This window comes from Equus caballus, chromosome 1, assembly GCF_041296265.1.
Source record: "Equus caballus isolate H_3958 breed thoroughbred chromosome 1, TB-T2T, whole genome shotgun sequence".
Classification (NCBI taxonomy): Eukaryota; Metazoa; Chordata; class Mammalia; order Perissodactyla; family Equidae; genus Equus; species Equus caballus.
In genome coordinates, this window is record NC_091684.1 from 125,181,886 (window position 1) to 125,207,245 (window position 25,360).

A 25,360-nucleotide genomic window follows, 5' to 3' on the forward strand; every position below is an offset into this window, starting at 1 on the left:
CCATGCTGTAGCAGCATCCCACATGGAGGAACTAGAATGATTTGCAACTAGAATACACAACTACATACTGGGGATTTGGGGAGAAAAACAAAAGAAGGAAGATTGGCAAAAGATGTTAGCTTAGGGCCAATCTTCCTCACCAAAAAAAAAGGGAAAAGAAAAGAAAGCCAAGGAGAGCAGAGATTTTATATATGTATGTATATATGTATATATATATATATATGAATATTATGCCCCCTAGATATTATGGAGTAGAATTAAAATTGTGAATGATTAAAATGAGTAAATTCTCACATGAAAATAATTAAGCATAAAGAAAGAATGGTGACTGCAGTTTGAGAATTCTCACTTTGCATTACTGCTTTTTGGCTGTGTTAAAGGAGTCCAATTCATGAACAGAAATGTAGGCCAGTGCTTCCAGGGAACTAGACATTGTCAGGGACAGTGCCTTATTTACTGGTATCCTCAGTACTTTTCACAGCAATGAGTGGGATAAACACATACTCAAAACTATTAGATTAAGAAGCGAATGAATTAGCAGTTAAATATCTGCATTAAACAAGGATGCAAATTCTCAGAAGAAACTTGATAGAGTTTCTAGGCCATCCCTGGAGAAGGTATCGTTTAATCCTAAGTGCAGCTTTTCCTTTGACACACTGGAACAGGGCTGCTGCCTCCGGCGACACATCGCACAAATTCAGTGAGCTGCATTCCATCTGAATGGAGCCCCTAGGGTTGGACAACAGAGCAGCCTGGCCATGAGAAATGCACCAGCTGCCTTTGGAGATCATCCAAAGGTTCCACTTGGACTGCCCCACCCCACCCCACTCCTCAGTTGCCTTGAAATTCAAAGAAAGTGCGTTTTTCATTGATTCCCTCAATACCCACCAACATCTAGGCAGATTCTAGTCATTCCTGCTGGCTGGCCACTATTTTAAAGCACAAGATAAATATCATATCACGTAAACCCTAAAAAATCTTTTAGGATATGTCCTATGTGGTAGTTAACTAGTAGATTGCCAGAGTTCCTCACACCTGGCCCCCTTCTCCCTACTGGACCTCCAGCAAGATTTCCTACCCCCTTGGAATTAGGTGGAGCCACAAGACCAGACTGGCCAAAGTACTATAAGCATGAGAGATGCACCTTCCCAGCCTGGCATTTAAGGACAGCTGTCAGTTCTATCCAATCTCTCTTTTCTGCCAAGGTGACCTGGAAACTGTGTGTTGTTATGGTGGCATCATAAAATGTTGGTGGCTTTGTCCACCACAAAATCTAGCTGACCAGCACTGAACATGTCATGTCAGCAAAAAAAATCCTTTCTGTGGTAAGCTTCTGAGATGCCAGTATCAACGATTTACCCAGCATACTCAGTATAGCCTATCCTGTCCTGATACATCTGATGTGAGAAAATATCAAATGTACAGGGTATAGAAAGACAAACTAGTCATGTTTTCACTTGTTAAGTTTTATTCCAATTAACAGGGTCATCCACTAACAATGGAACATCTAATTTCCACAAATGAACTTCTGGAAAACTGGTTCTTGTATGATTACAAGCCCCAGAAATGAATGGCCACAGTACTATCCTCACAAGATTTATTTAAATTCTTGGTTCAAGTTATTGATATTGAAGAATTGAAACATGGCCACAGCATTGCTTCAGAAAAGGAACTGAGAACTTTGATGCAACATACTTTTCCTAGCATTATGACTTCAAAGTGAGAGCTATCCAGAGCTCCAGAAGGAATGACCTCTTGGTCTCAATTCTTCTGAAATCCTGTAGGTGTCTGAGTTCTCTATATTTGGTTTTCTATAGCAAACATGAGGATTGTCTCTTTTTTTGAGGCTAAGAGGGGAATATAATTTTACACAGAAAACAATTTAGGATGTCAAGGTTAATGACCAATGAGAAAACTGTAAGTAATAGCCATTTAAGCAGATCTGAGAGTTCTAACAAGTCTCATGATGAAATGCATGTCTAACACCTAACTCTCCCAACAACAGTTCGTAAGTAATTTGGTTTAAATAGATGAGTAACAATCCTGAAAGATCCATGGTTCTCTGTCAAAATTATCCAGGCTTTAAAAACCTCAGTGGCCCTATTGCTAGATACAGACCTATGTGACGCAAGCCATTGGAATGAAAAGATGAAGAGAAGAACAATCATTAAATTGTTTGCTCTATCTCAAATTCGTTGAGCTGTTTGTACTCAATGGAGGGTATTGGCTGCATTATCTAAAACATACTGGAGTTAATAAAAGGAGAAGACCACAAGCAACAGTAAATACTTAAGTTTGAAGAATCAGGATCAAAACATGACCAACCTTGTGAAATGCTTCACTATGTTCCATCACAGTTGTGGTTTTAAGTAATTAGAGGATAGGAACTAGCCTTCTTCATCTTTCTATCTCACAGTGTTTACACGATGCTGAAGATATGCAGCTCAATAAAATTGGTAAACTTTCTCCAGAGTCAGTAGCAAATTATACTTACAGCAAAAGAAGAAAGTTGTAGTTACTATAAATCACATCTAGAATTGCCAAATAAATGAGAGCACAGGTTCACATGTGATTTAGTGAGAAAGCATTTCAATACGGCAGGTATTTGGGGGTCAGCTGTCAGGAGTGTGCATGGAATGATTTTCAAGAAGATGGAAGGATTAGGAGGATGCCCTGCACTCTCTGGGAAGCCACACGTAGAGTGATGTCAGTGGGAAAAGCAAAGTAAGGACCTCCAAAAGCTCTGTTCCTCCAAAACAGCAATGAGAACACTGGCAAAGGTTGTCAAAATCAACTATTTCCAAAATAGAACTCTGTAAAAGAACTAAAGGCTTGCAACAATATGAGGCATGTTTATTCAAGAAATACAGTTGAATGTTGGTAAGAAAAGTTAGCCTTGTGGCATTTTACCTGCCCCATTCCCATCCCTCCCTCATTGACTCTGTGGCAGTCTTGAAAACCAAGAGCCCGACAATCACAATGAAAACCAGCATCCTAGCATCAATTATAGGGATACAATAGGTTTGGAGTTTCCCAAAAGCCCCATCCCCAAAGAACTGTCACTATTTGCTCTGTCTAGAAGTTCCCTAGAAAATCCCACTCCCAGGGTGGGACCTAAGAGCTCACTTTTACAATCTATTTGACCTAAGAGCTCACTCACTGGAAACAGATTGTTTTTTTCCCCAGGGCGTATGTTGAAAATAATCAGTGGCAACTGTTTAACATCTCAGCTGTTTGTGGCAGCAATAACAGTCAGGGCTATGAAGAAGGTTTGCAAAAAACTTAAAAGGAAAGCTGAAGAACGAGATGCCCATAGGGGATTTTGAAAAACTAACATATTCCTGGGAATCTAGATGCCATACGCATTTGTAGGATTGTCTGCATGACCAAGAAAGACACGAGAAGGACCTAAGCTCTCATCTCTGACTGACCTTAAGGCTTACACAAGCAGGAAGTGAAGGCAATGGAAAAGTTGTAAACTGCCTGCTGGAGCATTGAAGGCATGCCTGCAAACACACAAAGAGCCTCTTGGCAAAGGCAGGGGAATTATTGGTTTAAGGCAATTAATGAAGTCTCTGTCAAGGCACTAGCTGCCCACCAATCTAACCAAGCACAGACTTCGGTGGCCACACATGACAAAGAATACAGACTTTACAGAATTAGTTCAGGAAAGTCACTAAACAAACAGCAACAACAACAACAAGTACAGGCATACCTCGTTTTATTGTACTTCACTTTGTTGCACTTCACAGATACTGCGGTTTTTACAAATTCTGGCAATCCTGTGTTGAACAAGTCGATATGCCACATTTTTCCAATATCACTTGTTCATTTTGCATCTCTTGTCACATTTTAGTAATTTTCACAATATTTCAAACTTTTTCATTATTATTATATTTGTTATGGTGAGGTGTGGTAGTAATCTTTGTTGTTACTATTGTAATTGGTTTGGGGCACCACAAATCACACCAGAGAAGATGGTAAACTTAATTGATAAATGTTGTGTGTTCTGACTGCTCCACTGACCAGCCATTCCCCCATCTCTCTCCCCTCTCCGTGGGCCTCCCAATTCCTTGAGACATAATGATATTGAAATCAGGTCAATTAGTAAACCTAAAATGACCTCTAGGTGTTCAAGTGAAAGTAAGAGTCACATGTCTCTCACTTTAAATCAAAAGCTAGAAATGATGAAGCTTAGTGAGGAAGGCGTTTGAGAACCAAGATAAGCCCAAAGCTAGGCCTCCTGCACCAAATAGTTAGCCAAGTTGTGAACGTAAAGGAAAAGTTCTTGAAGGAAATTAAATGTGCCACTCCAGTGAAGACACAAATGATAAGAAAGCAAAACATGCTTATTGCTGATATGGAAAAAGTTTTAGCGGTCTGGATAGATAAAACCAGCCACAACATTCCCTTAAGCCAAAGCCTAATCTAGAGTAAGGTGCTAACTCTCTGCAATTCTATGAAGGCTAAGATAGATGAGGTAGATGCAGAAGAAAAGTTTGAAGCTAGCAGAGGTTGGTTCATGAGGTGTAAGGAAAAATGCCATCTCCATAACATAAAAGTACAAGGTGAAGCAGCAAGTGCTGATATAGAAGCTGCAGCAAGTTATCCAGAAGATCTAGCTAAGATAATTAATGAAGGTGGCTACACTAAACAACAGATTTTCAATGTAGATGAAACAGCCTTGTATTGGAAGAAGATGCCATCTAGGATTTTCATAGCTAGAGAGGAGAAGTCAATGACTGGCTTCAAAGCTTCAAAGGACATGCTGACTCTCTTGATAGAGGCTAATGCAGCTGGTGACATTAAATTGAAGCCAATGCTCATTTATTATTCCAAAAATCCTAAGACCTTTAAGAATTATGCTAAATCTACTCTGCCTTTGCTCTATAAATGGAATAACAAAGCCTGGATGACAACACAGCTGTTTACAGCATGGTTTACTGAATATTTTAAACCTACTGTTGAGACCTAATGCTCAGAAAAAAAAGATTTCTTTCAAAGTAATATTGCTCCTTAACAAGGCAGCTTGTCATCCAAGAGCTCTGATGGAGATGTACAATGAGATGAATGTTTTCATACCTGTTAACCCAACATCCACTCTGCAGCCCATGGATCAAGGACTAATTTTGTCTTTAAAGTCTTATTATTTAAGAAATACATCTTGTAAGGCTATAGCTGCCAGAGATAGTGATTCCTCTGATGGATCTGGGCAAAGTAAACTGAAAACCTTCTGGTAAGGATTCACCATTCTAGATGCCATTAAGAACATTTGTGATTCATGCGAAGACATTAAAATATTAACATTAACAGAAGTTTGCAAGAAGTTGATTCCAACTCTCACGGATGACTTTGAGGGGTTCAAGACCTGAGTGGATGAAGTAACTGCAGATGTGGTAGAAACAGCAAGAGAAATAGAATTAGAATTGGAACCTGAACATGTGACTGAATTCCTGCAATCTCATAATAAAACTTAATGGATGTGGAGTTGATTCTTATGAATGAGCAAAGAAAATGCTTTCTTGAGAAGGAAAGTATTCCTGGCAAGATGCTGTGAAGACTGTTGAAATGACAACAAAGAATTTAGAATATTATAGAAACTTAGGTGATAGAGCAGCAGCAGGGTTTTAGAGGATTGATTCCAATTTTGAAAGAAGTTCTACTGTGGGTAAAATGCTATCAAACACCATTGCATGCTACAGAGAAATTATTCATGAAAGGAAAGATCAATCAATGCAGCAAACTTAATTGTTGTCTTATTTTCTGAAATTGCCACAGCTACCCCAACCTTCAGCAACCACCACCCTTGTGAGTCAGCAGCCATCAACCTTGAGGTGAGACCCTCCACCAGCAAAAATATTATGACTTGCTACAGGCTCAGATGATGGTTATCATTTTTTAGCAATAAAGTGTTTTTTAATTAAGTTACGTACATTGTTTTTTTAAACATAATGCTATTGCACACTTAATAAGACTACAATATAGTATAAACATAACTTCTATATGCACTGGAAAACCAAATAGTTCATTTGACTTGCCTTATTGTGATATTTAATTTATTGTGGTAATCTGGTCAAACCCACAATATCTCTGAGGTATGCCTGAAGCAACAATAACAAATGCTGTGAAGAGGAAATCTGATTTCCAGAGTTGCCATATTATGTTATTTTAAACATCCAGCTTCAACAACAACTACCAAAAAGTAGAGGAAAAAAGCCCAACAACTCATACAAAGAAATAAGAAAATATGGCTCATACAGAGGGCGAAAAGAGCAGTAAATAGTAAATGTCCCTGAGAAAGCCCAGACATTGGACATACCAGATAGAGACTTTAAATCATATTTTAAATATGTTTAAGGGACTAAAGGAAAGTATGATAACTTCATCTCACAAAATAAGAATTTTAAAAAAGAAAAAGATGTCACAAAAAAAGAAATAATAAATATTCTGGAGTTGAAAAGTACAATAATTCAAATTTTAAAATTTACTAAAGGGGCTTAACAGCAGATTTTAGCTGGCAGAAGAAAGAACTGGCAAGCTTGAAAATAGGTCAGTTTAGATTATCTGCTCTAAGAAACAGAAAGAAAACAAAGGAATGATGCAAAATGAAGAGAGCCTCAGAGATCTTTAGGACACTATAAAGTGTATCAACATACACATAACAGGAGTCCCAGAAAGAGGAGAGAGAGGTAAAGAAGTAGAAAAAGACATTTTAACAAATACTGACCAAAAACTTTTCAAATTTGATGAAAAACTTCCAAGAAGCTCAATGAAATCCAAATAGGTTAAATTCAAAGAAATCTACACCTAGATATGTAAAAATCAAACTATTAAAAGACAAAGAGAGAATTTTGAATACAGTGTGAGAAAAGTTAACTCATTATGTACAAGGGATACTCAGTAAGATTAACAGATGGTTTTGCATCAGAAACCTTAAAGAGGCTAGATGGCACTGGGATAGCATTGTGAAAATTAATAAGGGAAACCTCAACTAAAATTATAGTCAGGAAGGCCTGTAGAGGGAGCTCTCACACCCTACCGCTCATTGTCGATTACCCTAAACAGGAAGAGATATACCTTGCATCTCCAATGGGAAGCTGGATATTAATTTACTACCCTAGCAGGAAGAAGGAAGAATTTCTTCTTGCCCAGCAACAAGCCCAGCCAATGGAAAATGTTCCAGCTCAGCCAATGAGGAACCATCACCACCCAGAACTCTTACTCTCCTCCAGCGAACTTTCACTCAGAACAGTCCCTCCCAACTGCCCTTTTTTCTCTGGGGAAAAAGGAACTCCGCTCTGTTGTTCTCTAGATTTGCCTATGGTCCACCATAGCTTGCATTTCCTGAATTGTAATTCCTCTGGCTACTCCTGAATAAACTCATTTTTCTGGTAAGGTCACTGGCCATTTTATTTTAAAGTTGATAGCATATTCAAAATGCTAAAAAATAAGAAGATAAACCAAGAATTTTATATACAGCCAAATTATCAATCAAAAACAAAGGCAAAATTAACATATTCCCAGATAAATAAAAGCTAAGAAAATGTATTGCTTCCATAGCAGAAATACCAAAGGGAATCTGTGAGGTTGAAATAAAAGGACATTGGACAGTAACTCAAATCCACATTAAAAAAAATAAAGAATACTAATAAATGTAACATATAGGTAAATATAGACAGTATAAATGTAATTTTTGTTTATAACATTTTTCTTATGTGATTTAAAAAATGACAGCACAGGAAATAATTATAAAACTGTGTTGATGCCATATAGTGTACAAAGATGTAATTGGTATGACAATAATATCACAAAAGAAGGAGAGGGAACAGAGCTATATAACAGGAAAGTCTTCACAAAGTATTAAAATTAAGCTGGTATTAATCTTAACTACCTTGTTATAAATTAAGATGTTAATTATAATCCCCAGGGCAATCACTAAGAAAAATAACTCAAAAATGTAGAGTAATAGGGAATTAAAATGGTACATTCGAAAATTTCTATTTAGCAGAAAAGAAGACAGTAGCTGAGGAATAGAGGTACAAAAATTGTGACATATAGAAAACAAATAGCAAAATAGCAGACTAACTCCTACCATATCAATAATTACATTAAATAAAAGGATTAAACACTCAAATCAAAAGGCATAGATTAGCAAAATGGATTTTAAAAAACATGATCCAAGTATATGTTGTCTCTAAGAGATTCACTTTAGAGTCTAAAACACAAATAAGTGATAAGTAAAAGGATAAAAAGATATACCATGTAAGCCATAACCAAAATAAAACGGGAGTGGCTATACTAATACCTGATAAAAATGGATTTCCAGAAAAAAGAAATTGTTACTAGAGACATTTTATAATGATTAAATGGTCAGTTCATCAAGGAGAACTAACAATTATAAACATATATGCACCTAACAAGAGAGCTTCAAAATACATGAAGTGAAACTGACGGAACTGATGGGAACCCCAGATAATCCAACAATAATAACTGGAGACTTCAGTACCCCACTTTCAATGATGGACAGAACAACTAGAGAGAAGACCAACAAAGAAATAGAAGACTGGGCCAGCCCCAGTGGCCTGGTGGTTCAGTTCAGCACATTCCACTTCAGCTGCCCAAGTTTGATTCTTTGGCATGGACTCACCACTTGTCAGTGGCCATGCTGTAGTGGCAGCCCACATCCAAAATAGAGGAAGATTTGCAACAGATGGTAGCTCAGGGCGAATCTTCCTCAAGGAAAAAAGGAGGATTGGCGATGGATGTTAGCTCAGGGCAAATCTTCTTCAGCAAAAAAATAAATAAATGAAAGAAATAGAAGACTTGAACAATGCTGTAAAACAACTAGCTTTAATCGACACCTATAGAATACTCCATCAAACGACAGAATAGACATTTTTCTCAAATGCATATGGGACACTCTCCAGAACAGACCATATGTTAGTCTACAAAATAGGTCTTACTAAATTTAAGAGGATTTAAATCATGCTAAGTATGGTCTCTGACCACAGTTGGAAGTGAATAAGTGGTATGGTGTCAAGATGGCAGCATAGGCAGACTCTGAACTCACCTCCTCCCACAGACACAACAGATTCATAACTACTTTTGGAACAATTATCCCTGAGAGAAAACTGAAAGCCAGATAAAAAGAACCCCCACAACTAGGACAGTGCTGACTGAGGTGGAAGAGGCAGAAAAGCCACATTTGAGCCTCGACACTTTACAGTCGGTTGGGAGCAATATTAAGGTATGAAGCCTTCCCTAGAGGGGTGGAGAATCTGAGCCATGGAGCATTACCACAATAAGCAGCTTTAGGACTCAGCACAACTGAGACAAGTGTCATAATATCTGGCTTTGCTGGCTATTAACTACAACAAGGGAATCCCCACAGAAAAGCTATCAGACATAAGGGGAAAAAAGCCTGCTCTTAAAGAGCCCATGCACAAATTCACCCGTTTTGGAAAGCAACCTAAAATCACCAGAAAGAAATGTGTACAGTTCTTTGGTGAAAAGCAACTCACTTGATAGGCTCTGGGTGCATCTTGGTGAGAGGTGAGACCTCTCCAGGGATTGAGACATTGGTGGCAGCCATCTTGTGACCTAGGATAGGTGTGTTGACACAGATGCCATTGGAGTTCTTCCCCTAGCCTCTTAGCCCAGGTGGGCCCCATCCTGTAGAGTATGGATTCAATCCAGCCCAGGCAAGGCCGGCAACCCACCCTAGGGACTGGCCCCACACAACAGCAAGCCCTCGGGCAACTACTGGGCTGGGATAGGCTGGGTGCCTGGAACCTTTGCCCTTGGGCAAGTGGTCTGCCTCTGCAGGGAAGTGCCTGCAAGAGGGGCGGGTCTGTGTTGGTGGAGTGTGTGGTGTCTCTGCAGTAAAGTGATTGGGTCTACTTCAGTGGGTCGGATGCACACATGAGGCAGGACACTGTTGATAGGGGTGTGCTCCTGCAGGTGGTGGGGCTTGTGAACTGCAACAGACTTGTGCTTCTCAAACAGCAACATAGAGGATTGGCCCCAGCTTCCAAAGCCTGAAACAACTGGATGCCCCCATGACTGGGCACAGCACCACTCAGCTGCAATCCTGAGGGAGTTGACAACAGCCTTGCAGGCCAGAGGGCTACAGCAATTGTAAGCACTTGAGGCTAGCAACCAGACACACTGGGGGCCTAAACACTTAACAGAAAAATTTCAACAGTAACATGCCAGTAGATCTTGCAGCCAAGTGTTCTGGGGCTCCTCCTGCCCAACAGTGACTGAAGGGTCCACAGCAGCCACCTACAGCTGAGCATTACAATCAGCTGGCCAGTGGGACAGCCTAGCCTCCCTGAGCACCTGCAGCAAGAGCAACCCTGCCAAACAGAAGGACACACATGGCTCACACAGGATACTACTGGAACATTTGGAACTAGTGATGAGAGGCAAGCACACTGCTGGGTCTCATAAGGCATCTCTTACACAAGGCCACCTCTCCATGATCAGATGTAGCTGATCTACCTAATACATAGATGTAAGCACAGAGAAACAGGCAAAATGAGGAGACAAAGGAATATGTTCAAAGTTAGGAAACAGCAAAAAAAACCAGAAGAAGAACTAAATAAAACAGAAATAAACAATCTACCTGACAAAGAGTACAAACTAATAGCCATAAGAGTGCTCACTGATCTTGGGAGAAGAATGAATGAACTCAGTGAGAACTTCAACAAATAACTGGAAACCATAAAAAAGAACTAATCAGAAATGAATGCAATACTGAATATGAAAAATTCACTAGAGGGACTTAATAGCAGAGTAGATTATACAGAAGAATGGATCACCAAGCTGGATGAAAGACTAGAGGAAGTCACTGAAGCTGAACAGACAAAAGAAAAAAGAATTAAAAAGAACAAGGACAGTCTAAGGAACCTCTGGGACACATTAAGCACACTAACATCTGTATTATATGTGTCCCAGAAGGAGAAGAAAGAGACAGAGGGGCATAGAATCTCTCTGAAGAAATAATAGCTGAAAATATTCCTAACCTAAGGAAGGAAACAGACATCCATGGACAGGAAGCACAGAGAACATCAAAAAAAATAAACCGAAAGAGGCCCACACCAAGACACATTATAATGAAAATGTCAAGAGTTAAAGATAAAGGTGGAATCCTAAAAGCCACAAGTGAAAGGCAATAAGTTATATACAAAAGAAACCCCATAAGGCTATCAGCTGACTTCTCAGCAGAAACTTTACAGGCTATAAGGGAGTGGCACAATATATTTAAAGTGCTGAAAGGAACAAACCTTCAGCCAAGAATATTCTACCCAGCAAGGTTATCATTCAGAATGGAAGGAGAGATAAAGAGTCTCCCAGAGAATCAAAAACTAAATGAGTTTCTCACAAAGAAACCAGCCTTACAAGAAATGCAAAAGGCACTTATTTAAGGGAAAAAGAGAAGACCACAAATAGGAATAAGAAAATTCTTTTGAAAAAATAATAAAATCGCTGGTAAAGGCAAATATATGGTAAAGGAAGTAGATCTACGATATATGAAGGTCAAAAGACAAAAGTACTAAAATTGGCTATTTATGTGATAAGAGCATAATGGATACACATGCACAAAAAAAGAGGTTAGATATTATTTCAAAAACAAAAACGTGGGAGGAGGAGAGTAAAAGAGTAGAGCTTTTAGCAAGAGGTCAAAGTTAAGAGACCATCAACTTAATATAGATTGCTATATACATAGATCATTATATATGAACCTCATGGTAATCACAAACCAGAAACCTATAATAAATAAGTAAACAAGTAAGAGAAAGGAACCCAAACATAATACTAAAGAAAGCCATCAAACCACAAAGGAAGAGAGCAAGAGAAGAAAAAAGGAATGGAGAAGAACTACTAGAACACCCATAAAAAAGTAACAAAATAGTAACAAGTACATTCTTATTAATAGCTACTTTAAATATCAATGGACTAAATGCTCCAATCAAAAGGCATAGGGTGGCCAATAGGATAAAAAAACAAAACTCATATATATGCTGCAACACACTTCAGACTTAAAGACACTCACAAACTGAAAGTGAAGGGATGGAAAAAGATACTCCATGAAAATGGCAAAGACAAGAAAGCTGGGGTAGCAATACTTATATGAGACAAAACAGACTTTAAAACAAAAAGTGTAATGAGACAAAGAAGAGCACTACATAATGATAAAGGGGATAATCCAACAAGAGGATATAACATTTGTAAATATTATGCAGCCAACATAGAAGGACCTAAATATATAAAGCAACTATTAATAGACATAAAAGGAGAAATAGATAGCAACACAGCAATAGTAGGACTTTAACACTCCACTTATACCAACAGATATATCACCCAAACAGAAAAACAATAAGGAAACATTGGCCTTAAACAACACATTAGACCAGATGGACTTAGTAGATATATACAGAACATTCCATCTAAAACCCGCAGAACACACATTCTTTTCGAATGCACATGGAACATTCTCTAGGATAGATGACATATTAGGCCACAAAACAAGTCTCAATAAATTCAAGAAGATCAAAATAATACCAAGCATTTTTTCTTACCATAACAGTATGAAACTGGAAATCAACTATAGGAAGAAATTTCGAAAAGCCACAAATATGTGGAGATTAAACAAAATGCTACTGAACAACGATTGAGTCAATGAAGAAATCAAAGGAGAAATCAAAAAACACCTGGAGACAAATGCAAATGGAAATAGGACATGCCAAAATTTATGGGATACAGCAAAAGTGGTTCTAAGAGGTAAGTGTATAGCAATACAGACCTACCTCAACAAACAAGAAAAATCTCAAATAAACAACACAACAGTGCACCTAAAGGAGCAAGAAAAAGAAGAACAAATGAAACCCAAAGTCAGGAGAAGGAAGGAAATAATAAAAATCAGAGCAGAAATAAATGAAATAGAAACTAAAATAACAATAGAAAAAAATCAATGAAACTAAGAGCTGGTTCTTTGAAAAGATAAACAAAATGTATAAACCTTTAGCTAGACTCACCAAGAAAAAAAGAAAGAAGTCTCAAATAAATAAAATCAGAAATGAAAGAGGAGAAATTACAACGGACACCTCAGAAATACAAAAGATTATAAGAGACTACTATGAAGCTATACAACAAATTGGATAATCTAGAAGAAATGAATAAATTCTTAGAATCATGTAACCTTCCAAAACAACCAAGAAGAAATAGAGAATTTGAATAGACCAATCACCAGTAAGGAGAGCAAAACAGTAATCAAAACCCTTCCAAAAAACACAAGTCCAGGAATAGACAGCTTCCCTGGTGAATCCCACCAAACATTCAAAGAGGACTTAATGCCTATCTTTCTCAAACTCTTCCAAAAAACTGAAGAGGAGGGGAAGCTTCCTAACTCATTCTACAAGGCCAACATTAGGCTGATACCAAACCCAGACAACGACAATGAACACTGATGCAAAAATCCTCAACAAAATACTAGCAAGTCAAATACAATACATTAATAAGATCAGACACCATGATCAAGTGGGATTTATTCCAAGGATGCAGGGATGGTTCAACATCTGCAAATAAATCAACGTGATATATCACATTAACAAAATGAAGAATAAAAACCACATGATTATCTCAATAGAGGGAAAGAAAGCATTTGACAAGATACAGAATCTATTTCTTAAAAACTCTGAATAAAATGGGTATAGAAGGAAATAATCTCTACTTAATAAAGGCCATATATGACAAATCCACAGCAAATATCATACTCAGTGGAAAAAACTATCCCTCTAAGAAAGTTATCCCTCTAAGAGGAACCAGACAAGGGTGCCCACTTTCATCAGTTTTATTTAACATAGTATTGGAAGTCCTAGCCAGAGCAATCAGGCAAGAAAAAGAAATAAAAGGGATCCAAATTGGAAAGGAAGAAGCGAAGCTGTCACTATTTGCAGATGTTATAATTTTATATACAGAAAACTCTAAAGAATCCACTAAAAGACTTATAGAAATAATAAATGAATACAGTAAAGTTGCAGGATACAAAATCAATGTACAAAAATTGGTTGTGTTTCTATACACTAACAATGAAGTAGCAGAAAGAGAAATTAAGAGTACAATCCCATTTACAACTGCAACAAAAAGAATAAAATACCTAGGGATAAATTTAACCAAAGAAGTGAAAGACCTGTACACTGAAAACTATAAAACATTGTTGAAAAAATTGAAAAAGACACAAAGAAATGGAAAGATATTCCATGCTCTTGGATTGGAAGAAGTAACATATTTAAAATGTCCATACTTCCTAAAGCAATCCACAGATTCAATGTAATCCCTATCAAAGTTCCAACAACATTTTTCACAGAAATAGAACAAAGAATCCTAAAAATTGTATGGAACAACAAAAGACCCTAAATAACCAAAGGAATCCTGAGAAAAAAGAACAAAGCTGGAGGCATCACCATCCCTGATTTCAAAATATACTACAAAGCTATAGTAATCAAACAGCATGGGACTGGCACAAAAACAGAGACACAGATCAATGGAACAGAATCAAGAGCCCAGAAATAAACCCACACATATATGGACAGTTAATTTTCAACAAGGGAGCAAAAAGTACACAATGGAGAAAGGAAAGTCTCTTCAATAAATGGCGTTGGGAAAACTGGACAGCCATACGCAAAAGAATGAAAGTACACCATTATCTTACACCAAACACAAAAATTAACTCAAAATGGATTAAAGACTTGAATGCAAGACCTGAAACCATAAAAATCCTAGAAGAAAACATAGGAAGTACACTCTGCAACATCAGTCTTAGGAACATATTTTCAAGTACTGTGTCTGACCTGGCAAGGGAAACAATAGAAAAAATAAACAAATGGGACTACATCAAACTAAAAAGTTTCTGCACAGCAAAGCAAATCATCAACAAAATGAAAAGACAATCTAACAACTGGGAGAAGACATTTGCAAACCATATATGTGTCAAGGGGTTAATATCCAAAATACATAAAGAATTCACACATCTCAACAACAAAAAAAAAACTAACCACCCAATTAAAAAAATGGGCAAAAGATCTGAACATTTTTCCAAAGAAGACATACAGATGGCCAATAGGCACATGAAAAGATGTTCAACATCACTAATTATTAGGGAAAGGCAAATCAGAAGTACAATGAGATTTCACCTTACATCCATCAGAATGGCTATAATTAACAAGACAAGAAATAACAAGTGTTGGAGAAGATGTGAGAAAGGGGAACTCTCATACACTGCTGGTGGTAGTGCAAACTGGTGCAGACACTATGGAAAACAGTAAGGAGATTCCTCAAAAAATGAGAACTACCATATGATCCGTCTATTCCACTGCTGGGTAATTACCCAAAGAACACGAGAACACGAACACGTAATGGTATATACACCCCTGTGTTCATTGTGGCATTATTCACAATAGCCAAGACTTGGAAGTAATCTAGGTGCCCATCAAGGGATGAAGGGATAAAGAAGATGTGGTAAATACACATAATGGAATACTACTCAGCCATTAAAAAGATGAAATCTTGCCATTTGTGACAACATGGATGGACCTTGAGGGTATTATGCTAAGGGAAGTCAGAGGAAGAAAGTCAAATACCACATGATCTTACTCATAAAGAGAAGATAAAAACAACAGCAAACAAACACATGGAGACAGAGATTGGATTGGGGGAAGCGGAGGGTGGAGGAGAGCAAAAGGGGTGACTTGGACGTGTATGGTGATAGGCTGGAATTAGTCTTCGGGTGGTGAACATGATGTAATCTACACAGAAATCGAAATATAATGATGTTCATCTGAAATCCATATAATGTTATAAACCAATGTTACCTCAACAAACACACACACAAAAGAAGGTTTTTACAAATTACAAAACTGCATAGAGTTAGGTAAGAAATACGTGCATAACTACTTAGGATTTCTTTTAATATTATGTTTTCTCTCAAATATTTAATTTTGATAATTATTTAAGATATATTCAAATGGAGTAAAAATCAAAATGAAATAAAGAGTAAAGTCTCTCCTAATTTTCATGTTATTTATATTCATAAACTGTAAGATAAGAATAAAAATGCTGTTGCTCTGAAGTAAAAAAAAAAAAAGAACACGATAAAAACTAGAAAGGGGCTATCTAGGGATTTAAATATTTTTATTATCAGGTTAACACAAACTGTACGTAACAATTGCCTCATATACTTTATATATAAATACATATTAGGGCTTTTTTCTATTATGCCACAGTCTTTTCAGTTAGAACTCCTAATTTCTTTTGAGGATTTTGTTAGCATTTTTGTTTCATTTATAATGACAGATCAGGTTTCCTGAATTTCTCTGTCCCTGGAGCTTTCCTCACCGTCTTCTCCATTTCTTGATGGAGACCCTCCACTGTCTCACTGTATCTGAGCCCAAATCATCCTTCCAACCCAGGTGAGTGTCATCAATCCCTTAAGTCTACTTTGAGGGCATACAAAGAAAAAGTCTTTCTCTGAGGGGTCATGGAGTCCTGGAAAGACCTCCAAAACTAGATCATCTCAGCGCTCACTGACTGGGTGATCGTGTGACTTAATCAAAGGTTCAGTTCCTCATCTGTTACTCATAGGCACTCACAGCATGATGCCATTAAACATCCAAATCCTTTGACTGACCCCAAGATTCAAATATCCTGTCCCCTCCACAGTTACAGCTCTTATTTGAAATTAATACACTGATGTTCTTGTTATAATGTACCATTTCACATTACCAGTCTATGTCTATGGTTAGACAACAGGTAGGCTAGAAGACAAATTCTTTTATTGGTCAAAGCAAAGTCTTCTTATTGTCAAATCCTCTCAGCCGTTAAAAAGAACAGATCCATTCTGTGGGCTGGTAAGTGTGCTCACTCAGAACAATGACATTTCTGAACCACCTTCCCAGTGGGAAGGGTGCTGCTGACCTACCCATTGGGGCACCACCATCCAGTTGCCAGGCATATAGTACAGGCCACTGTAGGCCAATTTTTACTGTTTTTTATCAGAATTTCTACAAGGTTCACTTGCTTCCTAGTTTTTGCTCAACTTGTTCCATCTGGTTGAAATCTTTAATTTCATCCTCAACTTTTGAAATCCTACTCTTTTGTCAGAGGCCAAGTCAAATGATGCCTCTTCCAAGAGACATTTCTTTGCCTTTTCAGTGGGATGTGATCTCTTCTTCCTCCTCCCCTTCCTCCTGTTCTTCCACCTCCCCATCTTCCTCCCCCTCCTCCTCCTCCCTCTCTTCTTCTTTTTCCTCATCCTCCGTTTCTTTCCCCCCAATTCTAGTTCTCTTTCATTTTAACACTTATAATAGTTTATCTGTACCTTGATTGTGAAGTTATCCTATTTGTCTTTATAACTCGGTACACTTGCCCTGCCTCCGCATCAGACTCTGAGAACTCTGAAGCTCTCAGTGTCTTAATCAACTGTGTAGTCCTCACTGCACCTCACATGAATCAATACAGATCTATCTCCCCTCTAGGATGGGAGACCTATGAGAGCAGTGACTTGGTTTTTATGTTCACCACTCTATCCCCAGTCCCTAGACCACCACCTGTGTTTGCTGTACAAATGTATGAATTGAATGATTGGCTAAATAAATGAATGATTTAATTGAAATGAATTACTTACTAGAAGTTAGAGCACCTAAGAAGCATATTAGGAAGTTTTGGGGATGTCTGTCCGGCTCACAATGACTCCCTTTCTCTAAGAACTCTAACTCTAGCCACTCCAGGCCATGTTTTACCATGTAGCCTCTCTCCCCCGGTCATAATTTCTGGTTTAGGAAAGGAAGCTAACCCAATTGGAGCAATAAGATTCTTCACCAGGAAATTAGGGTTTCAAACTAGCCTTTTCTCTCTGTGTGGTTGAAATTAAGATCCTATAAATCGGGAAATTAATGAAACCATCTCTACTCTGCTATGAGCAGAAGACAAGAAAATTGTCCACAGAGAAGCATGAGTCTATGAGAAGAGAATGGAGGGTGTTTAGAGGACAGGAGTATGCCCAATGTCTGGGTGCGTTTCTTCTTCCTATGCCTCCTCAGTGCCCATCATCCCTTGGAGTCTGACAGTTAGCACAGTATCATTCTAATAATCCCCTATTTTGCTTAGGACTGATCAAGCAGATTGCTTTATTGGTAGCCAAAAATACTTTCACAAAGACAATAGGATTGTTCAATAATAGGATACCAAAGGACATTGAGAACATCAGCAATTTCAAAACCATAATCAGGGAAAAAATTACAGAAAATTCTCTAAAACCAAAATCTAATCAAATATATTTTTAGAGAACCTAGGGGGACATTCTGTACTAATCAGCAAAGAAGGAAACCTAGAAAATTGCTAATCAAGGTTACAACTTTTAAGGCCAAAGATAACATTTTAAAGCCAGCTCAGTGATTGTATAGTTTCATAATCACTTATCCATAATTCCGAAATATTAAAGTTCAGAAAAGCAAAATATTTTGTTTTATGTCAAAATTCAACAAAACCTGATTTGAACTGAAATGAGGCTATTTGTGGTCTTAATTTACCCCACCTTATATAAATACTCATGTTTTGCTGCAGAAATATTAATGTTGGGATGACACGGTCCTGGCCCTGAATCTCTTAGGGGGTGTTACATTAGATACAATTCAGTATGTCCACTGGATTGTCTTAGTAAAATACAGAGAAAAATATATGAGTTTTGGGGCTGGCCTGGTGGCACAATGGTTAAGTTTGCGTGCTCTGCTTTAGCAGCCCAGGGTTCACAGGTTCAGATCCCAAGTATGGACCTATGCAAGGCTCATCAAGCCATGCTGTGGCAGCATCCCATATACAAAATAGAGGAAGATGGGCACCAATGTTAGCTCAGGGCTAATCTTCCTTAGCAAAAAGAGGAATATTGGGAGCAGATGTTAGCTCAGGGCCAATCTTCCTTCCAATCTTCAGGGTTAATCAAAAAAAAAAAGAGAAAGAAAATCTGAGTTTTGAAACATACTTGGCACCAACAGTTTCACATAGGGAGTGTGGGCCTACATATGTAATAACTGAGCAAACGAGTTATTTCCTGTGTACATTATGAGGTAAAGATCCTTTCTTACACATTAGGGAATTATCTCTTTGCCAGATGCACATGAATTGTGACCATGGCCCTTATTCACTTTCCTTTCTTTACTTTGTTCTGCCTCTTGCACACCTTTGGGTCCCTAGGTGCTCTCCTGTCTCTGACCCGAAGCCTGTGGTAGTGGCCAGCTCTGTGTGGATGTGTCCTCATGCAGGTACACCCTGACTGAGTCTGCCCTTGAACCCATGCACCAACACCTGCTTCCCAACTGAGGCTTCTCTGTTGTGTGGCTTTTGTGCATGTACCAGCCAAATGCATGTACAAGTTGGCATTCCATAAGGAGAAACTTGGACCAATGGGCGATGGGAGCTTTTGGGTAAATGCTCCCTCTTTCTCCCATGCAACCCCATGGACAACCTGAGACACATTTCATACTTCTTAATAGACAATCCTATGGGATACAGCAACCAGAGGCCCATAATGTTGACCAGATGATAACGCAGCCTTATTTTGGCTCTCTTCCTTCACTACTCTGCTTCCCTATCCCTCACTTCTCTTCTCTGGGATCACAGTCCCCTATGAACAATCCACACACAAGACTTTGCCTGAGGCTTTGCTCTCTGGGGAACCCAGGCTGACTTAAACACATATGAAATTCTCACAATAATTAAGTTGGAATCAATAAGAACCAGCAAGAAGTTTTTTCATGCATTCCATAAACCTATATCTATAATACACTACATTGTATTATGTGATGTCACATTGTATTATATGGTGCATAATGTTATATTAGACTACCTTGTCATATGGCATCACATTGTGTTATATGATGTCACATGTGGCATGGTGCATGTTGTATGATGTGACATCACCTTGTGTTATATGACATCATGTTGTATTATGTTCGACTTGTGCAGCACACCACATTCAAAACAGCACTTCACCAAAGACGAACAATCACATCTTTATTGGCTGAAGCCCTGGGAAGATCTTACATCGATTTTGCCCCTGTTCCCTCAGAAGAGTTACTGTAACTCTAAGGAAATTGTATTCCACTTAAAATATATGGTCATCAAACTTTTCTCCTAGTCCACCTAACTTTTCAATCAGGGTGAATGTGAAAATATATGTATTTATTCGAGGATCCCCAGATAAAATCATTTGTCCATAAACCCTAACTGAAAACATAAGAAGATTTAAAAGCAGAAAAGAAATAAGCCCCTCAATCAAAGATGCAATAACCACACAAAAACAGATGTTATAGCTTAGTAAAAAGTGTAAACTTCTCAGGCTAAAATAAAAAGTTTCACGGTAATCAAGATTTTTTAAAGTCCACATAGTTAAATACATGACTTTAAATTTTAAACATATTGTCATTTATAAAAAGATCACTGCCAAATGCTAACAAAATTGCATGCAAACTCATATACTTTTTAGTTTTTAAAATGCATGCTATATTCTTTTAAAGTGGAATCTCAAATAAAATTAGAAACAAATAATAAACAAAATAATCTGTGAACACCCAAAAGAATTACCTAACAGAACCCCTCTACCCACAAGACACCAATTTTATTGTAGTTGTTCAATATTACTGATGACCATCTAACACTCTTATGATGATTATAGGTTTACAATGTCAAAATTATATTATGTCTGCAGCAACAATTTCTAGATGCAACCCACCAAAAAAATTAAAATTCATGACATTTTTACCACTCTAGCTTTGGCATTCTTCGTTATTACACCAGGATTCTATGTGGATCAGCTCTCAGGTGTGGATAAAGAGTTTGTTAGAACATGTGAACTTAACCACTGTGCCACCGGGCCGGCCCCAAGAGCTCACTTTTGAAAGAAAACCATGGGTAAAGCTTTTGGTTAAAGAAAATACTCCTTGACACTACCTCAAATCTTTCTCATAAATGTATATTTTTACGTGAGGTGGGTTGTGGACGTGGTTTTTGTTTTGTTTTCTTTTGAAAAAGGCCCCCATAGAGATAAATAGTTAAATCAGTAAGAAAAGTCTAAGGAACGTGGAAAACGTTGATGGAGAGTGGAAGGATGTGGGGGTTAACAAGCTATCTGGTTAGCTCAATGTGTAAGATGGCCATGTCTCAGGAGGGGTCAGGCCCTGCAACCTCGACACAGAGCTTAAGAAAGTGGGGAGTGAGAGCTGTAGTGCGGTGAAAGTAAGGGAAGAGAAACATACGGCAGCAGGTAGGAGAACAGGGTCTGCTGCCTGGGGAAAAGGGATGTACTGTAGAATAAGGAGGGGTGCTGTGTAGACCTGTTGTAATTCTCTGGCCCTTTCACAGTCTCTCATCTAATCATCACGTCAAGTTGCAAAACTGCAGTACTGTGGCCTTGCTGATGTTACCTCCTGTTTCTTCTAGGGGTGCTTCTCAGGGAACGCTTTAAAGATCTGCTTATCAAGTATGATAAAGATGATAATATCTACTCTGTTCCATATCCCTTCTAATGTTAGACCCTGGAGGGCCTGAGGACCCATGGCACTGAGACAGCAGGGGCTGGAGATACATCTCCCTCTACCCTTCCTTCTTCTCCAGAAAACAAAATGGAAGGTAATGCAGAAAGGCTTCCTTCTTCCTGTCTTAGCCCTCCTCACCAGTGTCTGCGAACAAGCTTTGAAACCTTCCCTTCGGGACTGTGACATCAATTGCAAAGCCTATCAACAAAAGCGAACAAAAATTAGACTTACCCAGATCCAGATGAACACCAGGGACAAAGGAATTGAGAAAGAACATGAAGATGACAAATCCCAACACCATCAGGCATTTGGCAAGCAGAATCCTGTTTGATATCCTGTGCTGTGAGAGAGGAAAACAGAACTCATTTACTTGATATAATCTTCTGATTTTTGCGAGGTGTCCATGATCCTACATGACTTGAATCACTACAAATTTCTCCTTATGGCAAAAAATATAACATCTTGAACTCAAAAGAACGTGATAAGGTAATGCATTACAAGTAAAACTGTACAAACTTGGGATTACAGCATTCAAAATTTCTATGAAAAATAAACAGACTAAATTTAAAATACAGTACAATTCTTTTATAAAACACCTCACTAAATAGCTTTTCAAAATGACACAGAGATATTAAGGTGTTCCCAGCCCTATCACCAGTGTTAGGGGAGATGCTGGCAAAGCCATTGGGGAAACAACACACAACCTCCAGGGACCTGGCCCTTCAAGACACATGCATTTCCCCAGGTTCTGTGCACTCACAGCCTTTTAGTTCAACTTTCCATCCTAATTCACAAACCCCTGCTCATGGTAGTACTGAAGTTAACATGTTCTTGCTGAAGGCTCTTATCATGTCCTGTCACATAATACTCACAGGGACCCTATAAGGCACTTAGCAGTCCCTTAAGCACCAAGATGACACCCGTGGGAGCCTGCCTAGTCATTCAAGGGGTGAGGAGAGGTGCCAGAAGGCATGCTGTGCTATGCAGCATCTTCATTAACCTTGGAGTTGCAGACCTCCTTCCAGTGGTCCTGAGCCACAGGGCAAGATGGGGCAAGGTCCCCAAAGGGTGCAAAGGGCTACGGCTGTGTGGGGCTGGGCAGGGAGTGAGGTCCCAACAAGCAAGCACAGATGGGAACAGGGTCATCCTGCCCCACCTTACCAGGTCCCTGTGCGAACCATGCTCTACCATGTGAACTGACAACTACACAGTCTCCTTTCATAAGTGTGATCCCAACAGCACATTTGTCTGTCTATGTCTATCTCTATCTAGAATTAGATATATAGAAATATAGAGATATAGATATAGATATAAATATAGATATGAGTATAGATATAGGTATAGATATGAATATAGACATGGACATAGGTATAGATATAAATACAGATACGGGAATGAGTGAGGGTATGGATAAGGACATAGGTATAGATATGGGCAGAGATAGAGATAAAAGTAGAGAGAGAGAGTACAGGTATAGGTATATAGGTATAGAGACAGAAAGATAAAGATAGAGAGATATATATTTTCTCTCTTGATTTCTCTGTCACACAGTTAAAGCTGCTGCCATAAAAACTACAAGCTATCCCTACATGTCGCAGCGGCTCTGGCTGAAGCCCGTGGCCCCTACTCACAGGCCATGGGGGCCACCTCCTGAGCACCTGCCCCCTTTCCCCATGCACTGCCAAGGCTCATGGCTCAGCTGGCCCCCATTCATCTTCCCCTTCCCACCTCCAAGGAAGGCCAATTTTGCTAGATGAGTCCATGATGGAGAATTAGGGGGACAGGGCCATGGCACCTCTGTGGGTGTAAGGGGAGGTACTGCAAACCTTCCCTGGAGCCATGTTAATCACAGAAAGTGGGTATTATCGTGGCCATTCCCAGGATTGGAAATGGATGGAGCAGGCAGGTGAAAGAACGTTCTAGCACTGCTTGGCTGGTATATGTGGAGATGATCCCAAGTTTGTGTTTATTTGTTATTTTAAGTGTCTGTCAAATTTTCTCCTTTTGACTCTCTGGGTTATCACAGTAAGAACTCTTAGATGCAATACAGGGCTATTGCCAAGCTCCTTACCTCTCCCTTCCACCTCTCCCCAATCCTTGTCTACTATGTACACAGAGAGGTACACAGTCTCTTCCCTAACTTGTAGACAGAACTACATGTTCTAGCAAGGCGGGAAGGGTCTGTATAAACCTGGGGCCCAGAAAAGTGTTGTAGCCACACCTTTCTTTCCTAACCCTAGCCATCTGAATGGGACAGAGATTGGGAAGAGAGACCCAAAGAACGTGTTACCCACCAAGACCCCACTGTCTAAATTTCCTTTAGAAAAAGACAAAATGTTCCTATCAGGATTAAAGAGTAGGTATTCAATCTCTTCCTAGGAAAGAAACTACCCAGATTTGAAATTTCACAAAGATACAAATGACTCCCAGCAGATCTTGAGCAGAGCTCTCTCAGCTGGGAGAGGGACACTATGTGTCCTCAATGGGCTGAGAAAGTCCGCCAAAGCAGGAAAATGAACTAAAGGACCCAAAATGAGCTTTGCCCCTAGAAGGAAGAGCCATATGATAGAACACACACACACCCCATCTCTGCCCCTAAAGCTGTTCATCTCACATAGCCTCTCCATCTTGGCCTCCATCTGCTCACCATACAGTGGGAACCACAGCCCTACCTTTCAGGAACAGTGAGGGCTGCAGGAGTCTCAGGTACAGCCAACCTGTCCTGCAGTCACATTAACCATAGAAGGGGTCACCCTATCTTAAAGAGAACATAAAAACTTTAACTTTCAACTTCTGGAGAAAATAAGCCTAGCATGTCTAGAAATGATTTTCCCCATTAACTCCTGGAAATAACATATGTCTTGTATACAACTACAGGAATAAAAAGATAAACGACTTCCAGTAGTAACTTCATATGAAACAAAGAGAAAGAATCACTCTCTTCTTCAAGAGGTGAGTCAGAAATCCCTGAGAAAAGAAACCATGATACCTTTTTTTGTAGCTCCTGGATATTGGTCTCCCAATTTTTATCTTCTTGTGAGATTTGTCTAAAAGAGAAAAGGGCAGACTCACTATTTTCCTAGTGATATCACGCAGTGAGATCAGCAGGGTGGCAGTCAGCAGCATGTTTAGCAGGGGCTCCGGGCCCAGACGCCGTCCACTATGTGACACCTTGTGCAGCCATGTAATGGGGCACTCCAGTCATAGAAGGTACCCAGTGGAGCTGGGTTTATAGATTTTGAAAGATGCTCACTCCATATTTCCAAAGAAAAATAATACACGAAATGACTGGAATGTTTAATGAAGTGTGTGCAAGTATACGTGTGAGCATGAGCACAGGACACATCAGGAAGAAATACTGGCCAAAGCGTGACTAAGGGGAATGGCCAAAAGCCACCTTTGTTCTCCTCTTTTCACTTTCTACTTTTCTCATTTTTTTTTTCAAAATGAGGATATGTTACCATTACAACTAAACTAATCAAAAGAAAAAATAGTGAAAGAAATGCCACTTGCTTTAGTGGCAACTTTTATCAATTGAAAATCAATTTTGAAGCTCTTTCATGTCCTCCTCCTCCCTCTTCTGGTCGTGGTACCCTCCCATCTCTGTTTCAGTCCCCTCATTGGTTCCAACTGGCCTTTTATTTTTAACTTTTTCTATCAGCCCATCTTTACTGCTTTATTTTTTCCCCCACCAATTAGGGAAAAGAAGCTGTTGGTGGGGGGGGGGGGGGGGGAGGAATTTAGTTTTAATGAGCACTCACGTGTAGTAA

The 25,360-nt window shown here is 38.9% G+C and overlaps 1 protein-coding gene across 3 annotated transcripts in view; it reads right to left on the bottom strand.

Moving 5' to 3' along the window:
* OCA2 (OCA2 melanosomal transmembrane protein) overlaps positions 1-25,360 on the bottom strand; it is a 365,906-nt gene that overhangs the window by 199,639 nt on the left and 140,907 nt on the right. For all 3 annotated transcript variants that reach the window (XM_023652076.2, XM_014734075.3, XM_070231431.1), the window contains 2 exons: positions 24,580-24,637; positions 21,822-21,930 (listed from right to left, as the gene is read on the bottom strand). In XM_023652076.2, coding sequence (XP_023507844.2) covers positions 21,822-21,930; positions 24,580-24,637 — 167 coding nt within the window. The remainder of the gene's footprint in view (positions 1-21,821; positions 21,931-24,579; positions 24,638-25,360) is intronic.